General features: G+C 43.9%; 1 protein-coding gene and 1 long non-coding RNA gene across 9 annotated transcripts in view; one reads left to right on the top strand and one right to left on the bottom strand.

Annotated features, from left to right (window-relative positions):
- The window catches only part of Iqch (IQ motif containing H), a 181,106-nt gene that overhangs the window by 28,068 nt on the left and 128,289 nt on the right, over nt 1–24,749 (top strand). For all 8 annotated transcript variants that reach the window (XR_003948058.1, XM_006511557.4, XM_006511553.4 and 5 more), the window contains exon 5: nt 1,731–1,847. Coding sequence is in view for 7 of the 8 variants with exons in the window: in XM_006511557.4 (XP_006511620.1) it covers nt 1,731–1,847 (117 nt within the window). In the remaining variant the exon portion in view is untranslated. The remainder of the gene's footprint in view (nt 1–1,730; nt 1,848–24,749) is intronic.
- Gm39358 lies at nt 5,774–8,940 on the bottom strand. Its single transcript, XR_870850.2, has 3 exons — nt 8,570–8,940; nt 7,711–7,812; nt 5,774–6,201 (listed from the first exon to the last, which is right to left on the bottom strand). It is a non-coding gene; the product is annotated as a predicted gene, 39358 (long non-coding RNA).

Here is a 24,749-nt window from a genome sequence, read left to right as displayed (position 1 = left end):
AGCATCCTAATTACAGAAACCACATCCAGTCAATATAATACATATTAGCAATTTCCTGATCCTTGGTAGGATGGAAATTATCCTGAAAGCTTAATTAAGAAGAAAAAATTATGTTCAGGTATTAATTTCAATTTAAAAGAGGCACTTGGCTCTCTGCAAAACTGCCAGAGGAGTGCTGTGAGTGTGGGTTACCACACACAGATGGAAACCCATCTGTAACTGGGCTCCACATTGCTTCTGTTACCACATGCACTCAAAGGAGAAAGTCACAAGGCATGCCTTGCTTGTGACCTGTGTCTCCACACGGGCAGTTGGCGACAGTTATTTGGAGGTTCAATTATTCTGGAGCCCTTAAAAACAGAAGGGTCGTGTGGATCTTGTGTTAGCTCGTCTGGACAGGAGCTGTCTGTCCCTTTGCTACTTTTGTAGCCTGCCTCTTCACTTTGACTCAGACTGTTGTGAGTGCTTAGGTTCAAAGAAATCAGTGGATTATGAACCATTCTGTTAGGTGACTGCAACCATTGTAACACTTGCCTCAGATCACGCTCTGAACAAAAGTATTTGATTGAACCCAAATCATAGTTTCTAGTTGTTCCCAGTGCCTCCAAGTTCTTTAAAATTAAAACTCACAAAGTCCAGATATTGTGCTCCCATATGTACAAATGTACAGAATAGCCTTATGAGTAGAGACAGAATGTAGTGTCCCAGTGGCCACTGGGACTGGGGTTAGCAGGACAGGGGAGCATCTGCTAATAGGTGTGAACCTTCATTTTCTGGAAATAAAAATGTTCTGGAACTAGATAGTAGTGAGCTTGCTTAGGTTAGCAAACAAAATCACAGGTTTGTAAACTATACTGTGGCACAAAAGCTGTAGATAGATAGAGAGAGAGATGGATAGATGTTTTATAAGTCATATATATACGCATATATACGTACATACATACATACAAATATACATATATACCAGTGATTCTTGATGCCATGATCATTAGTGACAACTGTCATCCTAACCTGAAGTCATAGACTGCTGTGGCTCAGAGCAGCACCCCATGAGAGTGTAACACCCAGCTTTTGCCCTTGACAAGCAAATAAACTGGCTTCCAGAGAGGCGAGGTGACTTTACTGAGTCCTGCCCAGCAATCCAGGCTAGAGCAGTCACCTAGATCTTGTGGCATCTTCCCACTGCCGTTCTGATAGGAATCCTTTACAGTGAAAAACAAGTCACTGCAACAAGATGCTTTCAATTTTTCCTAACGAAAGCGCTAGTTACAGATGGCCAAACCCCCGCAGAGGTATAGACGAATTTGTTGTGATAGATTTATCAGGTCCAAACCAAGAGCTACCTGTAAGTGTCCCTAGAGGAACGTGGCCACATTCACAGACCAAGAGAGCCCTCTACCTGTGTGTCTGGAGTATAGATTTTATTCACTAAGTCCTTGACCTGGAAAGCCAGAAATAAATTGAGATGAGACAGTCTTGCCCTTTGTCTGTGCTGGTTGACATGGAACATTATTTTTGAGCAACTGAATGATGTATTAGTGCACACACAGAGAAAAATCTTCCGTGTCTGTGAATAAAAGGAATCAATTGGTAGCCTCAATAAAAGATCCAATTCTTTTTCTGTGAGAATTACGTTAAAGTCCTTATTTTCCAAGAATTTATATTCCTCTGAGGATATACAATGTTAGTTTGTTCATTCTACATAAAAGTTACATTGTTCTTTGTTTCAGCCAAAGATACAGTTGACTACGAAGGTCATGCAGGACCCTGAGAACAAGCACCACAGGGCTGCTGTAACTGCTAGCTATGGGATCAGTTTGCCACATATTAACCAGAGGAAAGCCCAGGTAAGTAATGAGCTGCTCTTGCAAATTGTTAATTCTAAATCAGGTCTCAAGTCACTGTCACTGGTCAGTGGGGGTGAGACAGAAGACAGATTTTAAGTAAGACTGATTCTTTTGTCCTTGGGATTTTTTTTTTTAAACAAAATGAAGTGGCTATTATTCTGTCTATAGTAAGTAATGACTAAGAAAAATATACATGTATTTTAAAAGATCTATTCCAGTTTTTTGTTGTGATTGATACTCCTTAAATGATCTAGCAGCAAAATCTAACAGGCAGGAAGTGAGTTGACAACAAGAGGAATGGATAAAGGAGTTTAGGATGTTTTGCACAATAGACTGACCACTAGAAAAAGCAAAGCAAAGCCACATCCCAGCAGCCTTCCTAGTAGTGCACCCACGTTTGATAGTGCAACAGGCAAGCAAATGTTCCAACCCAAAGTCAGTGGGTGCATCTCCGACTGCAGCCAAGTGCTAGAGGCAAAGCTAGAGGCACGTGTCTGTCGTCTGCCCTCCGGAGCAGCCAACACTGCTGGTTCCTGGCTGAGGTGCCCCAGGGTAAGCGCTGGCCTCTTCCTGTGCTGTGGCTTGCCTGGGACATCTAGAAGTGGTGCTTTGTTTTAATTAGAAAACTATTTGAGACCATTTTTAATACTAAAAACAATTTTTAAGGTGAAATCTATGTATTTTAAAAATACATTTATAACCTCTGGCTTCTCTCAGTGCTATATATATTAGTGAAATTAAAAGTAAGAATAAGATTACTTTTAGAATTAAAATTTCCAAACCATTTCTAACTTGCTTAATTATCATAGATTAAAATGGTCCCAGTTTTTTTTTGTTTTGTTTTGTTTTGTTTTGTTTTGTTTTGTTTTTTGTAGACTTTTCAGTTGCCTGTGTCACCCATGGCATTTGGACACGCTTGGTCTCTGTGTGCACTCTATATTATTCTTACAGGTTTGGATTAAGAACACTAGCCTAGAAATATTTTCTAGCCTAAGAAATAACCAGAAAGTTCAATGTTTTTATTCCTGTTGGAACTTTATTTAAAATGTCAGTGTGACTAATGTGAAGAGGTTTTTATCTGCTTCCCAGGAGCCCCAAAGCCCTGGAAGTAAAAATATTATTTCTCTGGCTGCACAGACAGCAGCAGATTTCTCTTGTGCTGTTGTTGGTTTTCCTCCTCCATCTAGAATTAATATTGGCTTAGCTGGCGGAGTGGGGCAGCTTGGCAGCCCCGGGCAACTTGCTCGTGCGACAGAAACTTTGTGATGAGGGCGAAGTTTCTAGAGACCTACTGAGAGACTAGAGGATTATGCTTTGCTTTATGACGCCAATATTCAGACTTAAATAAGGAATTCAAAGCAGCTCTAACTTTAAGATGGAGTCTTAGCTGTTCGTTATACTTTAAATAATTTACAAGAAGGATGAGCAGCGAGGGTATTATTCCCATGTCCTTGGACAACAAGGTGGTGAGAGAGGTCACTGCTCGGTGTGATATGTTAATAACATGTGTTTACTTATTATATGAAAGATTCTCTTCATGAAAAAATGACCTCATAGAAATTGACAGCAGGCCACGTTAAAAGAAACATATACATTGTGTCAATTCTGATCAAATTATTGGCCTTCTCACCCAGATCGTTGGGCCTCTCATTTATGTTGGTCAAGATATCAGATGCCATGGGGCAGTTAGGTGGTTTTGGTTTTTCTTTTGTTGTTGTCTTTTTGTTTTTTTATTTATGAAACAGAGGCATTGTTCAGAAAGCTCTCTGAGGGAAAGTACTTAGGTATCTGGTTTTTAAAAGCCTTTTAGCACATCTGGGGATAAAAAGCAGCTGAAATTCACTTCTTTTTTATTTAAAAAATGTTTTTAAAAGCACCTCCCCAAAGTGTGGCCACATGTGTGTCACAGTGACTCACAGTTAACCAAAGTAGCAGCGGCAGGGCCAATGTTTCTGAGTGATTCTTCACACTCAGGGACGAGGCGTCCGGGCTTCTACGTTAGTGAAAACAGAACAGCTTGTCAACAGCCTGCAAAAAATCCAGGAGGTTTTGACAAGCAAATATGAGTCCATAGTCAGTTTGCATCCTTAGTTCTGGAAGCTGGTGGGTGTTTTCATCTGATGAGGAGGTGTCTCATTCTTCACCATAGCAGGTAACAGAAGATATTGGTGCATTAAGTACACACATACATACATACACACATAAATACATATACATATACACACACACACACCACACTACTCATATCACAGTCCTTGCTTTTAGAACATTGCTTTTTTGTGACCCCCCCCCTTTTTTTTTAATACAAAATCAATTTCTAAAAAAAAAAAAAAAAAGCGCCAATTGCAAACTCACTGATGGTTTTAGGATCTTAAAGGCACCAACTAAAGGCTGACTAACACAGTTCCATGTGTGTGCCGGGTTCTCACTGGGCTCGGGAGGCAGCAGGCAAGCGCTAATGCTCTTCCTGTCAGCTCGCAGCATCTCCTTCTACACAGACCTTCCAGTGCAGTGCACTGAAGAGCTGCAGAAAATTTGACTTTGATTTATTTATTTCAAATAAAAAGGGTTTCTTAAAAGGCTTGAAACATGTAACTGTTAACATGAATTTTAAAAGAACGATTATGAATGCATAACAAAATAGCCAAACAAAACAAAATAACTCTGGTTACAACTGTTATGACCTAGAAAAGAAACATAAAAGCATTTTTCTTTTTGGCAAGCTATGAGTTGCTGGAGAATTATACCAGTTCTTTGGTCCCACTTTCCAAATAAATAAATATATAATGCTATGTAAACTTAGGACCTTTTATTTATTCATGAGGTTGGATTTAATGCTATGATGACTTCTCGGCTTTATGAGTCGTACGTTATACAGTGCTTCCCACTAACTTGGTTGGGTAGCAAGCGCACCTCACAAATCAAAGCTTCATTCTTTACTGTTTCACTTGGGGTGTGCAGAGCAATTGCTCCCACTGAAAGCACAATCATTTCTGAGATGATAAAGTAATGCAGAGTGATACAATTGTGTTAATGTCAAACGATTAGAAGAAGTACCAGGAGCGGGGGTGGGGCGATTTCAAAACATGATTGTGTTTTAAGCCCATGCATATGGCCACAATTACAGTCACAACATAATTTGGCAACAGTAGCAGAATTAGATTTAAACAAATTGATGTTACACTGCAGTAATTCAGAACGAGCTTGTTGCATTTATAAACCATAACAAGAAGCAGAGTGAATTAATAAACCCTTCTTGTCACTAAAAATAAAAAAGGGAATAATTGCTGAGACGGAGCTAACTTAACAGATGACTACCGTCAGCATCCTTCCAGCCTAGATGTGGCAAAGTGAAGGTCACCCCCATTTCAGATGACAAAGAGGGAACATTTTGTTGGTAAACAAATTAATCTTTGGAAAGGTCACCATTTGTTTGAAGTCTGTATCCAGTTCTTGTCATCTGGAATCAGAGATTGACTGTCACTGCAGCAGGCAGGGGTGCAGGGGAAGCCGACAGAGCTACTTCTGTCCGTATCAGCATTCTTTGACAAAACTCCGCGCCTGATTGTGATGCCATGGACTGCTGGTTTACAGCTGTCTCCGGACAGGAATAGAGGCCCGCCCCTGAATTCCAATAAGATGGGCCTGCATATTTTGCCTGCTGTACGCTGGCCCTCTGCCCACAAGTAAAATGTATGGTAGTTCAAGCCAGCAATTATCTCTCTTACTTCCTTCTGTGCTGCTTCTGGTCCCCTTTTGCAAAAACAGATGTGGGTATTTATTCAAGTTCGGTGTCTATTCTTCCCCACACCTGCCAGGGCAGGATTTTGACAGAGGTAGAGTTTTTGGGAGCCAGCAGATAACAATCGGGTGTAATTTTTCTGAGAGTAGAGTTTTTTGTTTTGTTTTGTTTTGTTTTTAAGGAAATGGTGATTCTCCCCCCCCCCCCCCAGGAAATGTGGAGTCAGCATCTTGATCCCCCTCCCTTTCCCCAGGAGCATTTGGTAAATTAAATTAGTTGAACAAAAGGAAATAGCTTTAAAGACATTCTGAAATGCCACATCCTATTTATGACACACAGTTATTACCCAAGGACTGCGATAGCATGTGTGGTGTCTCCACCTCTAGCAGTTGCAGGCAGCCTTCTCTTGAGGCTGTACAGAGTGTTTTTGTTTGAAAGTGTGCCTCCCGATTCACAAGCTGGAAAGTGTATGTATCCCACCAGTACAGCGGCACTGGCGGTGGCGACGGTGGTGTGCTGTCTTGTATATGCTATGGTTGTTCTTGGAAGAATGGAAGATCTCAGGAGCATCATGCGGCACTGGCTGGCGTTCAGATCCTTCCTTAAAGTCCACTGTTGAGGGAGCATGGAGTAGCCATTAGAAGCTGTGCCCCCCACCGTCAACGGTATTTATAAAACACCAAGCTGTATGAGCTCTGATTTCCTTCAAATCGTTTTGGGGAAGTAGTAGGGGGAGATCCTGCACTCATTCCCCCAGCCAACCCTATGTTGGACTCACAGCCCTTCTTAGCACATAGTGTGGTGATTCTGGGCCAGACTGCCTCTGTTTCCTTATATATAAGCTGCACTATATTGAGTGTGTCTATCCTGTAGGGTGGCATTGAGACACAAACAAGTGAGCAGATTTTGCTGCAAAGAAGTGCTCTGCAAGCATCAGTTCTTACTATGAGCAGTGCTCACATACTATACTGTACCATTGTTTCACACTGTCATTTAAAATTTACATTTTTATCTGGACCAGGGGAGGGTAACAGACCATTGCAGAGGGCCATTCCAGCCATACCATTTAATATTTCATCTAATCCTTTTGTCTTTCTTATACAATGGGGACTTCATTTATATGTTTTTCAAATCCTCCATAGCACCCACCGAGGCTTTATACACAAGAGGTGCTGAGGTGAGGACTGGCTCGCTCTCTTGTCTGTCTGTCCCTGCTTTGCAGCTGCATAGCCTGGTGTTGAATGCCAAAGTGAGTCCCGGGGAGCCTGACTGCCCCAAGTCTCCTCCTAAGGGGCCACCTGAGAGTTTTTCCTAGTGAAATGCCCTTGCTCCTGGATTCACAATACAGCCTTGCCACTGCCTAGCTGTTCCAAAGCCCTACCATTCTCACATCTCTGTTTTATGGGGAGGCAAGCTAGATGGGGTGGCAGGTGGTGGGGTGGAAAGGGTTTGGGGTCAAGCGGAACAGGGTTGGGGTCTATTCTTGAACCCTAGGTAAGCAAATTAACCTCCTGAGTCCCTTAGCTTCTTCTGCAAAGCCAGGATAATGATGCCTGCTAGGTACAGCTGTTATGGGGACCGCAGAAAATATCTGCACAGCACTGGCATGTAATAAATGCCCAATAAGACTCCTGCCTTTCTGAGAAAACGAATTAGCATTAACAATCTATTTCCTTCTCCTTTCTTCACACCTGTGCTTTCAGAAAAGACCCAGATTCAACTCCCTTCCCTTCCAGCATAATGAGGGCACAGGGCTTGCTGTTCTGGTTTCCAAATTATAGCAGAAAACTGCAGTGAGTTTCAGGGAGGTTGTGAATATTTAAGTCACAATATACTTTATGGCAAATACTTTAAAGTGCAGCAAAGAAGAACGTGTTTATTAAGTTAGATACCAAATGACAAAGCATTAACCCACCAGGAGAGTAATGTGTGCACATGTGTGTGCACACTGAGCACATGGGTGTGTACAGTTGAGTTTCTTACAAGTTAGTTTTGTTTTTAATAAAATAGATTGTAGTTTTTTACTGGTCTGGACGTATATGATGGTCATGTACAAATAAACACAAAGGTTAAGGGAACTAGTTTTGTGTGCTGGAGAGTTGGCTTGGCAGTTAAGCTCACTTGTTCTTGTAGAGGACCCAGGTTCAGTTCCCAGCGCCCATATCAAGGCTCAGAAGCATGTATCAGTTCAGCGCCAGTGGATCCGAAGCCCTCTTCTGACCTCTGTAGGCAACAGGCACACATGAGGTGTACGCACATGTAAACAAGACATTCATATGCATGAAATAAGTACATCTTTCCCCTTTTAGCTTAGAAGGTTAATTTTCATGTCAAGGCTTGATCCCTAGGACACAAACAAACGGATGGGTAGGAGCAGTAGAACAGGAGCCCTGCAGCACTTAGAACCGGGGGGTCCTCTGACGAACAAGAGACATCAAGTGTCTCTTCCCAATGGCCCCTCTTCCTTTTCAAGTACATTAGGACCTTCTCTGTCACATATTCACCCCATTTTCAAGAAAAATCTAAATTTTGGATTGGTATTTTATTGTTGGCAAGAAGCACATGCTGGGAGCCCTGGCCCCTGCTCCTGCTGAGCGGCTTCTGTGCTATGAGGACAGCCGTTGCTTTATTTTGTTGTCTAGGGTAGAAATGTTACTTTGCTGATTGTGGTAGATATCCACCAACAATAAAGCACCATTTAAAAATGGATATGTAATATCCAAAGCAAAATAAGACTGCTCTTGAAAATAGGGTAAATAAATGACAGAGAAGGTTCTAAGGTAATTGAAGAGGAAGAGGGGCCATTGAGAAACGACCCTTGATGCAAGTGCTCTGGGCCCTTCAGTCTTTTGCTTATATAGATTGTCCAGTGGATAAGATATGGTACTAAGTGCCTCACACATATTTGATCTATTTGACCTTTGTACCTATACCATGTATATGACCATTTTGCAGATGAAGAAACTGAGGAAGGACACACCTTGTCTAAGGCTGTGTAGAAAGGAAGGATGATCAGGACCAAATTTATCTTGAAATCCACTCTTCAGGACTCTGGAACGGAGTCACTCCCAACCAGCGCAGTTATTAAGGAACAGGAGCAGTTACAAGATGTTAGGGATTCTATCTTTAAAATCATTCCCTACTGTTCTCCAGAGTGTCTGGAGCATTTCAGTTAATGGGACTCCTGAAACTATAGAGCCTTAGCAAATCACTGGCTATTTAAAGTGATTTGTCTTTTCACTTTGGGATTTTAAAATCTCGTGTAAGCAAAATAAAATATATAAATAAATTATAGGCAGGAATGGCTATCAAACTACAGTTATTACAATTCTTGAATTTATAATCTGCCTTCATACTCATGTATATATATATTTTATTATATAACATCTGAGTGCGATAAAAGTATTTATATACTAAACATGTACATATACAAGATTTTCTATATTTCTTTTTTAAAACAAACATGTGGAATTGAGCTGACAATCATGCCAAATTCTTATGAGATTTACATTTATGTGTATACCAGCCTTCTGTTTAGCTGCAGTGGAAAGCAGGGTCTACTGCTGGAAACAAATGTGAGAACCTTTGGTGTGGAGTTTTACCTCTCCCTGTGGTTTCTCCTTTTCACAAGAGTAAATCCTCTACTTAATTAAAAAGAAGGAGTGAAGCTCTGCTGAGGGATTTCAAGCTCGAGTGAACAGAGAGAAGGAAGTCTGGGGTGGCGGTCCACAAGGAAACTTTACACTGATCTGAATTCACCCCACACTGGCAGCTACCTGCTCTCAGGACTAGACCAGTCCTTTAAGTGGCCCACTTTCACTCTGAGCATTTGAGTCTATGCTAAGAGATAGTATTTCTGACCTCATATCATCATTTTGAAGAACCAACAACTAGGTAGATGTAGAGGCTGAAGTCTGTCTCTGTCTCTCGCATATGTGCATGTGTTTGTGTGTGTGTCTAGAGGCCGAAGTCTGTCTCTTTCTCTCTGTCTCTGTCTCTGTCTCTGTCTCTGTCTCTCTGTCTGTCTGTCTGTCTGTCTGTCTCTCTTTCTCTCTCTCTCTCTCTCTCTCTCTCTCTCTCTCTCATGTGTGCACACACACACACACACACGGGGGTGGGGCTGACATAGATGATAAGTTTAATGCACAAAGGGATGACAGAATTATATTTTAGTATAATCAGCTTCTGTTTATTTTATGTTAAATAATTAGTTTGTTTTTAAGGCAGAGTCTGGAGTAGCCCAGGCTGGCCTTGAACTCTTAATCCTCCTGTCTCTATCTCCCAAGTGCTAGGATTACAGATGTGCACCACCAAACCTGGTTTGCCTTTCCTTGCATTTTACTTCATACATCTACAAAAATTACTCTGAGAAGGGGTGTCATAGGATTTACCAGACTGCTGAAGGGGTGACTCCCCTAAGTTAGAACTTTCTTGATCAATCTTTTCTTTCACAAAAATATCTACCATGAGACAAGGAATGCATTAAAACAAAAGTCTGCCAAAGTTGCCACATTGTGCGATTGTTTTGGTGCCTAGGATGAAGCTGTGTTCTTCATGTATAAAACAGTCACTGCACTTAGTTGATGACAAGACCTTGTGTGTGTGTGTGTGTGTGTGTGTGTGTGTGTGTGTGTGTGTACTGCAAACTCAAGCTTTTTATAAGAACGATACTTTCATGAGAAAGAATAGAAAACTTCAGGCTCTGAGCCAGGCACTTGGGAAGCTGAGGCAGGAGGATCACTCAAATTTGAGGCCATCTTGGCCTATAATGTGAGACTCTACCTCAAACAAATACACAAAACAGAACAAAAACTTTTCATTCCTTGACCTTGTTATTGTTGCTTTTGTGTTACAAGGATGAGAATGGAGCGATACAAACATGTTGTCATGAGTTCTATTTAAAATGAGGGGCTAGAGAGATGGCTCAGTGGTTAAGAGCACTGGGTACCTCTGCTCTTCTAGAGGTTCTGAGTTCAATTCCCAGCAAACATATGGTGGCTCACAACCATCTGTGATGGGATCTGATGCACTCTTCTGGCATGCAGACAGACATGCAGACAAAGCACTCATATACATAAACAAACAAACAAACAAACAAGAACTGAAACCAGAAACAGTTAACAGAGCAAGCAGAGAAACTGGTCTGGTAGTAGAATGGCTTTCATCATGGCCCAGGGTCATTTTCTCCTAAGAGGCACTTGAGATGAATAAATACTATTGCTGTGCTCTCCAGTCTTCTAGCCCATTGCTGCTTAAACTGTACTTGAGTTCAAGTATGCATTCTTAGCCTCTACAAACCTCTCTGGCAGAAAAGAAATGACGATAATGTGGAGCAGTTCACTGGACTTTAAAGCATGCTTCAGAGTCACACATGTAATGTAAACCCAAGAGATATTTATTTGACGGTTAGGGTCTCACTGGGCTAGGGGTCAGGGTAGAGAATGTGGATTCACATCATCTTTTGATAATCAAATAACACTACGGTGGAAATGTTTAGAGTAAATGCTAGATGAAAAGCCTAAAATCGGCCATATACATACATGATAGAGGGAAGGGCCATAGACCCGAGTCCAAGGACTTAGATTTCAGCCCTATTCTGAATCATGGCTACAAGCCAAGATCCGAATCTATCACTTAGTTTTGAAAGATGAAATCTTCCTGCATGTGTTTGCCAGTGTGTTCTGTGTGTAGTCTGCACGCATATGCCTCTGTGCATGAGAGCCTCTGTCACCAGCTTTCATGAAATAGGGGTTTTTGCTACACCAAAGCTCAGTGTTTGGGAGAGGCCGGCAGGCCAGTGGGCCAGTGGGCCAGTGGGCTCCTGGGATCTGCTTGTCTGTGCCCCAACCCCGTGTGTTAGAGGCATGCATAGCCATGTCTAGGTTTTTATGGGGGTGCTGGGGATTCAAATTCAGATCTTTATGCTTCCATGGCAAGAGCTCTTGTCCTCAGAGCCTTTCCTCAGCTCATGGTGTCTTGTTTTTATACTGAGAAGACAAAATGGCTTGCCCAGAATCACCATAGGGGCCACGGCCCTGTCTGTGTAACTCTCAGGCCAGTGCTCGCTTGATGCCTCTGGAATGGCCAGAAAGCAAGTAGTGACCGGGTAAGAAGCTGGATGGAGGCTGCCCGAGCAGCCTCGAGAGAAGTGTAAGAAGCTGGAGAGGTGCTGTGTGCTCTAGGAGCAGACGTGGTGCTGCCCCAGAGGCCAGGGTGGACACTCAGAGTTGTCTCGGATTTTCCCAAAAGCTGCACTTGGAGCTGATGGACGGCCTTGGATGGGCCTCTGAAATCTAATTGTGTGATCGCAGTCTGGAGCATAAAAGGAAGGGCTTTAGGCACAGGGCTGAAATGAGATCGCTTCGGCTGCTCTAACTGAAGGGCATCTTTAGAATTCTTCGGAACAATCTCTGCCCCTTGATGTCCTCGTTGATTATTACACTTTATTTCCTCTCCCGTCGGCTATAAAGCAATAGTACTTTCTGGAATCACATTATCTCCTGGACTTGTTAGATGTTCATGAAGCGGCCTAATTAGAGTTCTGCAGGCACCCCTCTCCCTGATAATTTGCACAAGGCTTCGTTCTCTTCTATGAATACACCGCTCTAGCAGGACGCCTTAGATTTCCTCCCAAACCTACCCTTCTTTCTGTCTTAATGCTGCATGCCCCATTGCTGCCAAGGACTCTACCTGTGACCCCATCTGTCATTTCCACATGCCATCCCCTCCTCCAGAATCAGCCAAAGCAGGACTAGTTGAGGCTGGCATAATGTAGCAAGAAGGACAGACACTGAGGATGGTGGGCGGTTCCTTGCAAACACTCTCGGCCCTCCCTCCCACTGCTCACGTCCACAGTACCGGGTCCCACTCCGTTCTGCAGAGGGGGAGCTCCTTCCTGTCCTGACCTCACAGCAGCTTCCTGGGTCCAATCTGCTCAGGCACAGCTGTGCCCAGGAGACTGACTCCATACTGGTGTTTTCTACAATATGCTATGCTTTCAAACTTATTGTCTGTTTGTGCTAAATTGGAAAAAAAAGGGCGGGGGGATGTTCATAGACTTTTTACTTACCAGCTTTATTCCACTGGAAAAAATTTTAATCTTTAGACAATGATATTTAAAATTATACTCATAGTCTAGGGTCCTGGACAGGCAGATAATAAATGACAGGCTAGGCCTGCAGTACTGGGGCATTGGAGCTAGGCTTCCTACAGGTCACTGCCCCTTTAGTTATACCCGTTTGCAGCTGGACTATCAAAAGAAGCTTTCAAGTTCATGTTTTGTTTTGTTGTCCCTGAAATTTCCAAGTTTTTAAAAATATTTGCCTAGATGACTACACGGAGCTAGGAAAGGCGCTCAGCTGGGACAGTACCTTTCTCACCAGCATGAGTTCAGTCTCCAACTCCCATGTAAAAATGCTGTGTGGTAGACACATCCTTATCACCCTGGGTTTGGGGAAGTAGAGGCAGGAGGGTCCTGGGGCTTGCTGGCCAGCCAGTGTAACCTAATTGCTGATCTGCAGACCAATGAGAAATCCTGTCTCAAAGGAAGGTAATCATACTAACAGTTTTCCTCTGGCCTCTCTACATACATGTCAATAAACATGAACAACATGCACAGCCACACACACATTAAAAATAACCCTGTATAGTTCAAAGAAGGCAGTCTCTAGGCCCAACATGTAGATCTATCCTTTAGATGTTATAGATTTGGGGTACAAATAATATTGGTATCATCTGGGGAATTGGCTGGCAGCTAGGACCCCCTACAAAATGTGTGTGTGTGTGTGTGTGTGTGTGTGTGACCCTTAACTTACAAGATTAGAATTTTATTTTGCCTAAATTAACCATCTCATTGATACCACAAAGCCACATTGAACTACAGTGGTTAAGCAGACTAAACGTTCAGTCTGATCTGATGAGCGTAGAATATCCTTTATTAGAGAGCCACTCAGAAAGCCCAGTCAGAAGGCTGCCCAGTGAGCCAGGAAACTGACAAATGACCGTGAGTTAGATAACCTTCATGAGGAGCAGCATCACAGGTATACACTTGGGAGTGCACATCTGTGAAGCCTCTGCTGCCGGGGATGTGAGTCCACCCTGGAAAGAAAGCACGTGCCGTGTGGACACAGAAATCCACGCTGACTTGGCTTTTTATAGTAAGTAACTACAATCTGCTTGGATTGGCAGTGTGACTTGTGTTGTGCCAGCTCCTGATATCACAGTAGGCCTTATAGTGATGGTGTCAAGTTTGGACTGGTTAAGTCTCTTCAGCTTAGGGCTGGAGATATGGCACAGCCAGTTAAGAGCACTGACTGATCTTCCAGAGAGCCAACCTTCAACTCCCAGCACCCACGTGGTTGCTTACAACTGTTTGTAACTCCAGTTCCAGGGGATCTGATGCCCTCTTCTGGCTTCTGTGGCAACCAGACATGCATATGCTGCATAGACCAAATGCAGGCAAAATACCCATGCTTGGAAACTAAAACTAAATTAAAAGATGCCAAAGAAGAATCTTCAGCTTCAGGAAGCTAAGTCACTTGATCCAGTAATATCATTAATAAGCGGGAGAAAGACAGATCAGAACGCTGTCTAACACCAGAGCTTGTGCTCCTGCCCATTGCTTCCCATTGGCTTCCATCTTAGTTACTTTTCTGTTGCTGTGATAAAATGCCATTCCCAAGGAGAGACAAAGAGTTGGCTGTGGCTTCCAGCTCCCTCCTGTCTGGTGGCAGGAGAAGGACCCTGAGAGATCACATCTCACCCTCTAGGGAAGCTAACTGGAAGAGGAGAGCTAAGCTCCCAAAGGCCCCCTCCAGTGGTATGCTTCCTCCAGCTAGGACGCACCTCCTAAAAGTCCCATAATTTCCATACATAGCGCCACCAACAGGGACCACGTGTTAACAATGAGCCAATGAGAACGTTTCTCATTCAAACCACTGCGCATGCTCTCCCTTTTATAAAAGACCACCGGCCTTCTGTGTCTTCAGTAACACTGACCAGAGTACATTCCTCTCGGGTAGCTGGTATTTAAAATGACTTCTGCACAGAGCTGGACGCATTGACTGTCCACTTTACTTTTCTATTTAACACTTGAGACGGGGCAGGGCGGACATATTACTGGTCACTAGTCTACTTCCTCCCTCGGTGCTACACAGTCGGGAGAAAGGGAAGAGCCTTTAGAATCAAGAGGATAATGAGAACAATAAGATCCCAGAGGAGATATTCCGTATGAATATTCTTGAGAGAGATCTTGTGGTAATCAATGCTCCCTCTCTTCCCCATTATCTCCTAGACTCAGACTACAGCTTCCCATCCTTATGCAATACTGAAGGGCCTAGACATGTACAGTGGCCACATTCAGGTGTCCCCAGACCCTACAGGAACTTAAGAATTTGATGAAAAAAAAAAGTCTCTTTGTCAGGAACAGCAGTAAAAGAATTAACTCAAGACATGAGATAAGACTGTCTAGACTATAAACCTCCTCAGGGCAGGAACATGCCCAGAATGTTCCAAACATACTGATACTTTATGTGGACTTGGCTGATGACGGTTGGCTTGAGACCTGTGTGACTGAAATAGGCCATGCTAGCTTAGTTTAGGTCGTGGAATGCCACGACTTCTTTTGACTACTTTTGTAGAGTGTTCCTCTTTTGGAAATAAAAATATCTCCCAGGGCCTGCTAGGCCCTGCCAGATAGCTCGGCAGGAAGAAGTATAGGTGTGTTGCCCCATCCCTGGATCATACATGGTGGCCGGAGGGAACTGACTCCCAAGAGGTGCCCTCTGACCTTTCCATGTACACACACACACACACACATACACACGTACATATGCATGAAAGATTTTAAAAAAAAATCTACCCAGGTCTCTTAGGTAGAGTTAATTTGTTAATTTCCCCTGGCCTAGATCATCACAGCTTACTTTAATGAATTAGGGAGCTGACTTCTTTTCCTCTTGCTAGCCCTCCTGACAGGCAGGAGCCATCTTTTTCCACTTTCATATCCTCTCTAGTCTTTGCAGAGCACTTATGCATGGGCAGTACTTATTGAATGATTTATTTAACTTAATATAATCAAATTGAACATTTGACTAGGACCACTTCTGCAGAGAAGTGGGGAGGTGGGGAGGGTCTACTTCCATAGGCAGATTTTACATGGTTTTTCTTGTCTCCCGGCTTCCAGCCCTGCATTCCACTTTCCTCAGGTGGCTGTAGCATAATCCTAGGATTTGCTTTTGTGGAGTGAGCCCAGAGCCCAGGTGTGTCAGCATAGCAGTTGGCATTAAGAAGCAAATGCAAGGCTTTGGTCATTCTAATACATGATTTTACTTTACTTTTAATTGTGTGTGTGTAAGTGAGTGTGTGTGTGTTTGTGTGTGTGAGTGTGTATGTGAGTGTGTGTGAGTTAGAGTGTGTGTGAGTGTGTGTGTGAGTTAAAGTGTGTGTGTGTGAGTGTGTGTATGACTGAGTGTGTGTGAGTGTGTGTGTGTGTGTGTGTGTGTGTGTGTGTGTGTGTGTGTGTGAGTGTGTGGAAGTGCAGGTGACTCTGGAGGACAGAAGCATGGGATCCTCTGTAGCTGGAGCTATAGGTGTTTGTGAACCTCCTGACATGGGTGCTGAGACCTGATTGGATGGTCTGGAAGAGCAATATGTGCTGTTAGTCACTGAGCCATCCCTCTAGCCCCTGATGCACGATCTTCTGATTATGACACTCTTTCACTTTGTCATTGGGGAAAATGTGTCACAAAATGGAAAAGGGCAAAAAGCTATATGACCTCATCCCTACTCAGAGACAGACACTGGGAACGTTGTAGTGGGTTTATTTTCCTTACTTTCCCCGTTCCCCTCCCTCCCCCTCCTCCCTCCTCCTTTTCCCTCTCATATCAAGTGCTAATGTACCTAGAAAAGATACTAAGAAAGAAAGGACAGGACCTTTGTGAACAAAGCTCTAACCTCTAAGGAGCGACATCTCAGAGCACTTGAATAAATGGACTGCAGCATTGTATTCCTGAAGAGGAGGAACGCCTGCAGTCCACACAGGGCTCTTTCAACATTAATCTTCATATCTAATGTAATTCTAGTAAAAGTCATAGGAGTTGTATTTTGTTTAAGTGAAATATTAATTCTTTTCAACTTGCCAGTGTTTGTTTTTGTGAGGAGAAAGTGGCCAAAGGAGCTCTCGTCTCCCTAAGGGAGAGAATGAAGGCGGGCTTTGCTTCCCGCTCCCAAGACATGATAGGATTGCAGTGATTATGACGACACTCTCTGGGTAGAAAATTATCAGGTCAATGGATAGAAGAGTGAGCACAGCTATCACCCTCTGTGTGGGGGAGGCCACTGGAGCCCAGCGGAGAGGAGGGCTTGCCAGCCCGCAGCTACCAGGGGCTTGGAGAGCAGTTTGGAAAACCAGCGTTGAGTCCGATCCTACCCTTGGGTCCTGTACCAAAGAAAACTCCAAGTGGAGGTAATTGAGATTTTTTTAAGGAAAGAAAAAAAATAGAAAACTCTTAAAAATTAAAACTATTTTCAACTTAGACAAAGAAAGCTTTTTTTTTTTTAAAGTACTCTAACTCCATCTGATATTAACAATCCTCACGTGTGCATGTGGGTAAGAAAAGCCCATGTTTGTATGGGCTCTGGCACTGGGTCTGCTCTGAGCTTCTATGTGATTTCTGGACAGATTATTTCGATTCCTTAGGCGTTATTCTTTTGTGACTTGGGGGCTGGAACCAGGCCATGTCTAGGATGGCTTCTGGCCCTGACCTCGTAGTTCTGACACGGACTGCCCGCTTCCTGCTGCTCTTCCCTCCTCATTTGGAAACACCAGCCCATGACATGGAAAACAGAAAAGCAGGCACAGTGGCACTGTTTTCTGTTCTGATTGCAGAAAGCATTTGTATATGTGTTCCTGTGTTTACATACGTGTAGGCGTATTTCAGGTGTACATGTATGTGGGTCCGCGTGTGTGGTGACCAAAGGGTGCATGTGGGGGAGGCGCTCCTCTGAGGTGGAAGCACACACAGAGAAGGTACTGGATTTAACTGGAATGGGAAAAGAGTTGTAGACTTTATTACATATTTTTCTTCTTTAGTAGGGCTGAATTTTATATGAAGTTGGATTAGATAAATTCAGAATATCATGATGTCAAATACTAATTAATAGAAGTACTTGGTTTATACACAAAGTTTGAAATAATTTAGACCACTCAAAATTTAAAAGTGAAACAAAATCTCACTTCTCCCTCCTGACTCTGGTGCAGCCTAAGCAAATTTTCAATGGGTTTCACTCAGCAGCCCCAGGGAGTAAGTGGAACACATGCCAGGGGGCAGGGCAGGGTCATCTCAGGTCACACATGCCAGTGGGCAGGACTGGGTCATCTCAGATCACACATGCCAATGGGCAGGACAGGGGCCATCACAGGTCACACATGCCAGTGGCCAGGACAGGGTCATCTCAGGTCACACATGCCAGCGGGTAGGACAGGGGTCATCTCAGGTCACACATGCCAGTGGGCAGGGCAGGGTCATCTCAGGTCACACATGCCAGTGGGCAGGGCAGGGTCATCTCAGGTCACACATGACAGGGGGCAGGACAGGGGAAATCACAGGTCACATATGCCAGGGGACAGGACAGAGTCATCTCAGGTCATATATGCCAGGGGGGCAGGACAGGGGAAATCACAGGTCACATATGCCAGGGGGCAGGACAGGGGGCAGGACAGGGGAAATCACAGGTCACATATGCCAGGGGGCAGGACAGGGGGAAGGACAGGGGAAATCACAGGTCACATATGCCAGGGGGCAGGACAGGGTCATCTCAGGTCACACATGCCAGGGTGCAGGGCAGGATCATCTCAGATCACACATGCCAGGGTGCAGGACAGTGTCATCTCAGGTCACACATGCCAGTGGGCAGGACAGTGTCATCTCAGGTCACACATGCTAGTCGTCAGGACAGGGGTCATCACAGGCCACACATGCCAGGGGGCAGGACAGGGGTCATCTCAGGTCACACATGCCAGCGGGTAGGACAGGGGTCATCTCAGATCACACATGCCATGGGGCAGGACAGGGGTCATCACAGGTCACACATGCCAGGGGGCAGGACAGGGTCATCTCAGGTCACACATGCCAGGGGGCAGGACAGAGTCATCACAGGTCACACATGGGTACAGGAAAGCGGGAGAAGGCAGCTCACTGCAGCAATCAGGGCACCTGGGCAATCTGCCCAGCTGTGCACAGGGGAGGGAGGGTGCAGTTCCTATGTGGGTTATGACTGGTGCATTGTCTCTGTGTTTGTATCTTATTCATAGCTAACAAGAAAAAAGGAAAGGAGGAAGGAGGGAGAACTCCAGGCCACAAAAGACAGTCTAAAATATAACTCAAGAACATAAGAATTTTTTCATAATTCCTTCATGTAATAAATAGCACAGCTTGATAACATAAATTAGGTAAAATGGGAGCTCAAACAGAAGATGATAAAATGGAAGAATAAAACAAAGAGAGACTGCAGTCACATAGAAACAAATTGAATACCAAAGTATTTTATGGAACTAATAAATAAACTATAAATAGAAGGAGGACAGACACTACTGAACACTGAAATACTGACATGGAAGAAAGCCTGTAAGCACAGCATAAGCACAGGAAAGAGACAAAGAGATCAATCAGGTGCTAACTGATAAGCGCATTGCTCTGCTGCAAACCGCACTGCTGCAATATTGAAAAGAGGGATAATACCTTTAAAGATTTATTTCTCATTCACAAACAGTTTATCATGGAGAACCCAAGTCTGGTCTACTCCATGTGGCCGCCATGATGCCACTCCTCCTGTCCCCTCTTCTCCTGTCTACCCCAACCCCCTGTTTCACTCCATACCGGACAGTCTGTCTAATGGTGGAAGCTGATACCTCCCCACATGTCAGCTCATGGGAAGTGTGAAGAGACCCAAGGGAAAGCCTTCTGAGGAGGTGACTTAGAGGGACTCTTCCCATCTAATTCGAATAAATGTGGTCACATGCCCAATTTAGTCGCAGGGAATACTGAAATGTCCACTATAATTTTAATTTCTTCAAAACCAATTTTAAATGATTGTTCTTAAATGCTTTAACCTCCCTTGTAGTCCACCACCCACCAGAGGTAGTGGAAAAGAAAGGCTATGGGGGCAGGGGGATGGACTTGTTTAGAAAGTGATCTGTGATTGTATAGCCATGAACTCAGGCTAAATTGAAATGTCATGTTTGAAAAGAAAGCAGCCCCTGGAGGACAAATAAGTACCGTAATATGAAAGGCAAAGATGGGCAGCATGGAAGAACATTTGGTATCTCCCAGATGGAGCATCCAGCAAATGGAAGAGAAGATATTCACTGATGTAAGAAAAAGCTTTCAAAGTAAAGAGGGAGCAACGTGCTGCTGAGAAGAAGGCAGAACCCCAGGAAAGACTGGACTTAGAATATTTAACATAAATTATTTTAAATGCCTACACTTTAAAGATGAAGAATGTTTCAATAAGTAGGAAGTAAGAAATCACCTATGAAGAGTAATAATTCATGTTGGCATTAGAGTTCACACTATTTACCATCAAGAAGAATGGTGTGGTGTCCACATAGTTTTGAAATCAGAGATAATAAACCCAGATATAATTCAGGTGTAAATTCTGCAAGGTTCAGGTAAGATACCCATGAACCTTGCAGAACAGAACCATTGATAGCTCAAGGTAGCCTACCAACCAAAACAAGAAGCTGTAGTATAAAGGGCCATGAGAGTGACTGTTGATGACCATCTGATTCATCTGCATGGATATCAAACACTGGGGTCTATAAAGTCTAAATCGAGTGTGAACGTTGTAAGTGCAAACAGTGTCAGAGTTTCTGAAATTTAGAGAGGAGAGAAAACAGCTGAGTACAGCAAGAACTCGGATGCCCCATCTTCTGAAGCTAGGCTGTTCTACTCCTGTTCTCATCTAACCCATGCCAGAAAAGCTTAGTCGTTTTCATAATTAGCTTTATCCAGCTGTATAACATGAGTCAGCAAAGAATTGCCTGGGCGTTAGCCACCTGCTCCTGTGAGTAAAGCTGCATCAGAGCATGGTGTCATGGTCCATTCAGTCACTAACAAAATGCCACAAAGCTGGTGGCTCCTAACAGCAGGAACAGATTTCTTATAGTTGTAGTGAGTGGGAAGTTCAGAGTTAAGGTTCTTAGATTCAGCTACTGGTAAAGACCTGCTTTCTGACTTGGGAGGCTACTTTCTCATTGTGTCTCACCTGGTGAGAAGGAAAGGCCATTGGGACCATTTCTATAAAGGCCCCTGAAGTGTCTGTCCTCGTGACCTAGTCATGTCTCAGAGACATTCGGCCCTCAGCAGCCAGCTTCCCAGTGTTGTTTCTGTGTTGGCAGTCAGCCTGCATAGAGCTCACATGCCTGAAATGTTCACTGTAATTTTAATTTCTTCAAAACTAATTTTTTTGTTGTTGTTGTTTTTTCGAGACAGGGTTTCTCTGTAGCCCTGGCTGTCCTGGAGCTCACTTTGTAGATCAGTGTATCAGTTGTTATAAAGATACCAAGGAATACAGGTCTCCTAATGAAAATTGGCATGCTTTCTTCCACTTTATCTCCATGTTTCCACATTGGCAGAACCTGTATATGAGGTATCACATCTGGACCAGAGTGATGGAGCAGGGTGAGCTTTCTGTTTGAAGGTTCTAAGTCATAGGACTATGGTTGCTGCTGCTCCCTTCAGCTTTCCTTTCCTTCCAGTGCTAGGGTCTGATCCGAGGGCTTCACATAGAGCTCACATGCCTGAAATGTTCACTGTAATTTTAATTTCTTCAAAACTAATTTTTTTGTTGTTGTTGTTTTTTCGAGACAGGGTTTCTCTGTAGCCCTGGCTGTCCTGGAGCTCACTTTGTAGACCAGGCTGGCCTCGAACTCAGAAATCTGCCTGCCTCTGCCTCCCGAGTGCTGGGATTAAAGGCATGTGCCACCACGCCCGGCTCAAAACCAATTTTTAATGATGGTTCTTAAATGCTTTAACCTCCCTTGTAGTCCACCACCCACCAGAGGTAGTGGAAAAGAAAGGATATGGGGGCAGGGAGGATGGACTTGTTTAGAAAGGTTCTTTGGAGCAACTCCCATCTGTGTAGTCTGGAAATCAGCAGTTCAGTACACAGGTTAGCATCAGCAGCTTGATCCACTGGAAAACACTTCACAGATACACCAGCAGTTCAGTTCAGCAGAGTCAGGATAGCAAACAAACCAGCAGCGGTGGCACAACCTAGCAGAAACAGCCAGGTCTCAGCCTTGGCACAAGTCAGCAGGAGGGACCCGGAGGAACTCAGGAAAAGTTCCTGGCTGTGCCTCTCTCAGCTAAGCAAAGATAGCGAAGACTCGAGACCTACAGTGTTGCACAGCCAGCTCTATAAGCAAGCCAAGCTCAGCTCTGTCACTGTCCATTGAGTCCTTTTTATACTCCCACCAAACATCACATGTGCTCCATGGGTCTTTCTGTCTCAGCTGACATCACTCTGCCAAACTGAGTCTTCAGAAGTGGCAAGAAACTGCAGCACACCACCAGAAGGTTTTTGGTCCATTTCTCTCTATGGAGTTCCAACAAATGCAGCTCAACTACACAACATAAGGCAGACCAATACACGTGTGTCCTTAGCAAAGAATCCTTCATCAAGTGTCCTTTCCCATGCTTGCCTTAGCAGAACATCCTTTCTCCCATGTCTACTTCAGCTAAACGTTCCATCATGAATCTGCCTTAGCCTTTTACCTGTGTCCACTTCAGCTAAACACTCTTCACATGTTTGCTCCAGCAAAACACCATCCAACACAACTGGCTTCCCAAAGAACTCTTAAGTTTCCACTTCAGCCCACTATTCTCCTTTAAGAAAAAACAATTGCCCGTCTAAAGGAATCCTGGAATATTTGTTAAGCTTTACTAATTTGTTGATGCTGGGATGGATTTCAGATGGAAGAGTACTTGCCTAGCATGAACAAACCCCAGTCCCAAGTAACACATAAGCTGGGCATGGTGCCATGTGCCTGTATTTCCAGCTAGAGGATCAGAAGTTGAAGGTCAACCTTAACTACATAGTAAGTTCAAGACTAACATGGGCTACATGAGACTCTCCCTCAAAATAATAAAAATAATAATAGTAATAATAATAACATAGTTTGATGTTTTTAATTCAGACCATTTCCCTCTATTAAATTCACATCAAATTTAATAATGTAATATACATATCTTTATTATACATCAGTGTATCAGTTGTTATAAAGATACCAAGGAATACAGGTCTCCTAATGAAAATTGGCATGCTTTCTTCCACTTTATCTCCATGTTTCCACATTGGCAGAACCTGTATATGAGGTATCACATCTGGACCAGAGTGATGGAGCAGGGTGAGCTTTCTGTTTGAAGGTTCTAAGTCATAGGACTATGGTTGCTGCTGCTCCCTTCAGCTTTCCTTTCCTTCCAGTGCTAGGGTCTGATCCGAGGGCTTCACACACATGACTCAAGCTCTCTGCTACTGAGCTGGAACCCTGGGACCTCCCTTTTTTAAATTTCAAGCAATTCTAAGCTAATTTAGACGATTTAGACAAAGTAATAAAGTGCTGAATTATAGTTTTAGAAATAATAGTGAAAAACTATATGTAAAGGGCATTGTTCTGTTTATATGATTATTGAATAATTATATTTCATATTATGTCAGTGTGTGAAGGTTTACATATTTCACAAACTGCAAAGCATGGGCTCTTGTATGCTGTAATCACATCATAGAGGGAGTCCCGAGGCAGTGGGAGGAGAGGTTGCTAGGGATCAGCTTGTTCTCAAAGCCGGCTTTGGAGCTGGTGTCTCTCTCAGCCCATCTTTCCTGTCCCACGCCACCCCTCCCCCAACAGGTCCACACTTGTGCAACCACCCAGACCACCCCTCCCCCAACAGGTCCACACTTGTGCAACCACCCAGACCACCCCTCCCCCAACAGGTCCACACTTGTGCAACCACCCAGACCGCTCCAGGTTGCAGGGCCTCCGTGCTTCGATGTGCTGCTTCAGTTGGCCACCATTCTTCTCACCTGTAACTGCATCCTCTAACTCACACTGTAACTCCATGCCTCCTTTAAGATGATGTTTAACTATCATCCACACTACTACATCATAACCCTGACTGCACATCACAGTAGCCCAGGAAGCCTTACAGAAATACCAACACCTAGGCCTGAACTAAACTGTTCCGATTTAGTTGCCCAAGATGGGTGCCCAGGCAGCAGTGTTTTCTAGAGACTCCCTGAGTAGTTCCAGGACACAGTCAGGATACAGTTGCTGCAACAGCCCCGCAACAGCAGCAGCTGGCAGAGTTAAAACCGCTCCCATTTCTAAAATCCCCTTCGCTCTCAGCTTCCCCATTGCTCATGAAATTTAATGATCACTGTATTAAAGTTAGTGTTACATAGTAAGTGCTCAGTAAATGCTGAGGTATGCTGCATTCTCCTTCCAACCAGGCTCATACAAAAATGTTTATCCTTGCCATCAGAAAGAACGGACAGCAGAGTGGGCAGATATTTGTTATTTAGCCAGCCACGATGAGGAATTTATTTTCTGTACTCTGTACCCTCTCCTGTATCCCATCCACTTGCCCACCGTTGCCTCTCCAGCACACATACCTGTTGTTGGCACGGTGTCGGGGACTCAGGAAAGCAGCCCACGAATCTGCCGATTGCAGGACAGGCTGCTCCCTGCCCCTCAGCCTCTCCTTTGTGTCATTCTTAATGATGTATTTTATACTGGATCTTGCTGCTTTAGCTTTCAAAAGCCAGTTGTCAGGTGTTCTTTATCAAAGGCTTTCAGAAAATCCAGATAAATTATGCTCTGTGCCCTGAAACTGCCAAACCTGTATTTCACTTCTATCCAGAGCTTGACAGTTTTGTTGAAGTGGAATCTCTCTCTCTCTCCCTTCCATTTACCTTCACTTCCCTGACCTTGATACCTGCCAGACAAATAAGAGACCCTGTCCCTTTTGATACTGGATGTCCCCAGTCACATATATGCCAGCTCTAGTTAAAAAAACAGTGGGCGGTTATCTCTGTCTCTCAGATAAGGAGTGGATTCCAGCAGTAACTTGGATGTAGGGCGGGGAGAGAAGAGAGCTAAAGGA

The sequence above is a fragment of the Mus musculus genome, chromosome 9 (assembly GCF_000001635.26).
Source record: "Mus musculus strain C57BL/6J chromosome 9, GRCm38.p6 C57BL/6J".
Taxonomy (NCBI): Eukaryota; Metazoa; Chordata; class Mammalia; order Rodentia; family Muridae; genus Mus; species Mus musculus.
This window is presented reverse-complemented; position numbering and strand designations above follow the sequence as displayed.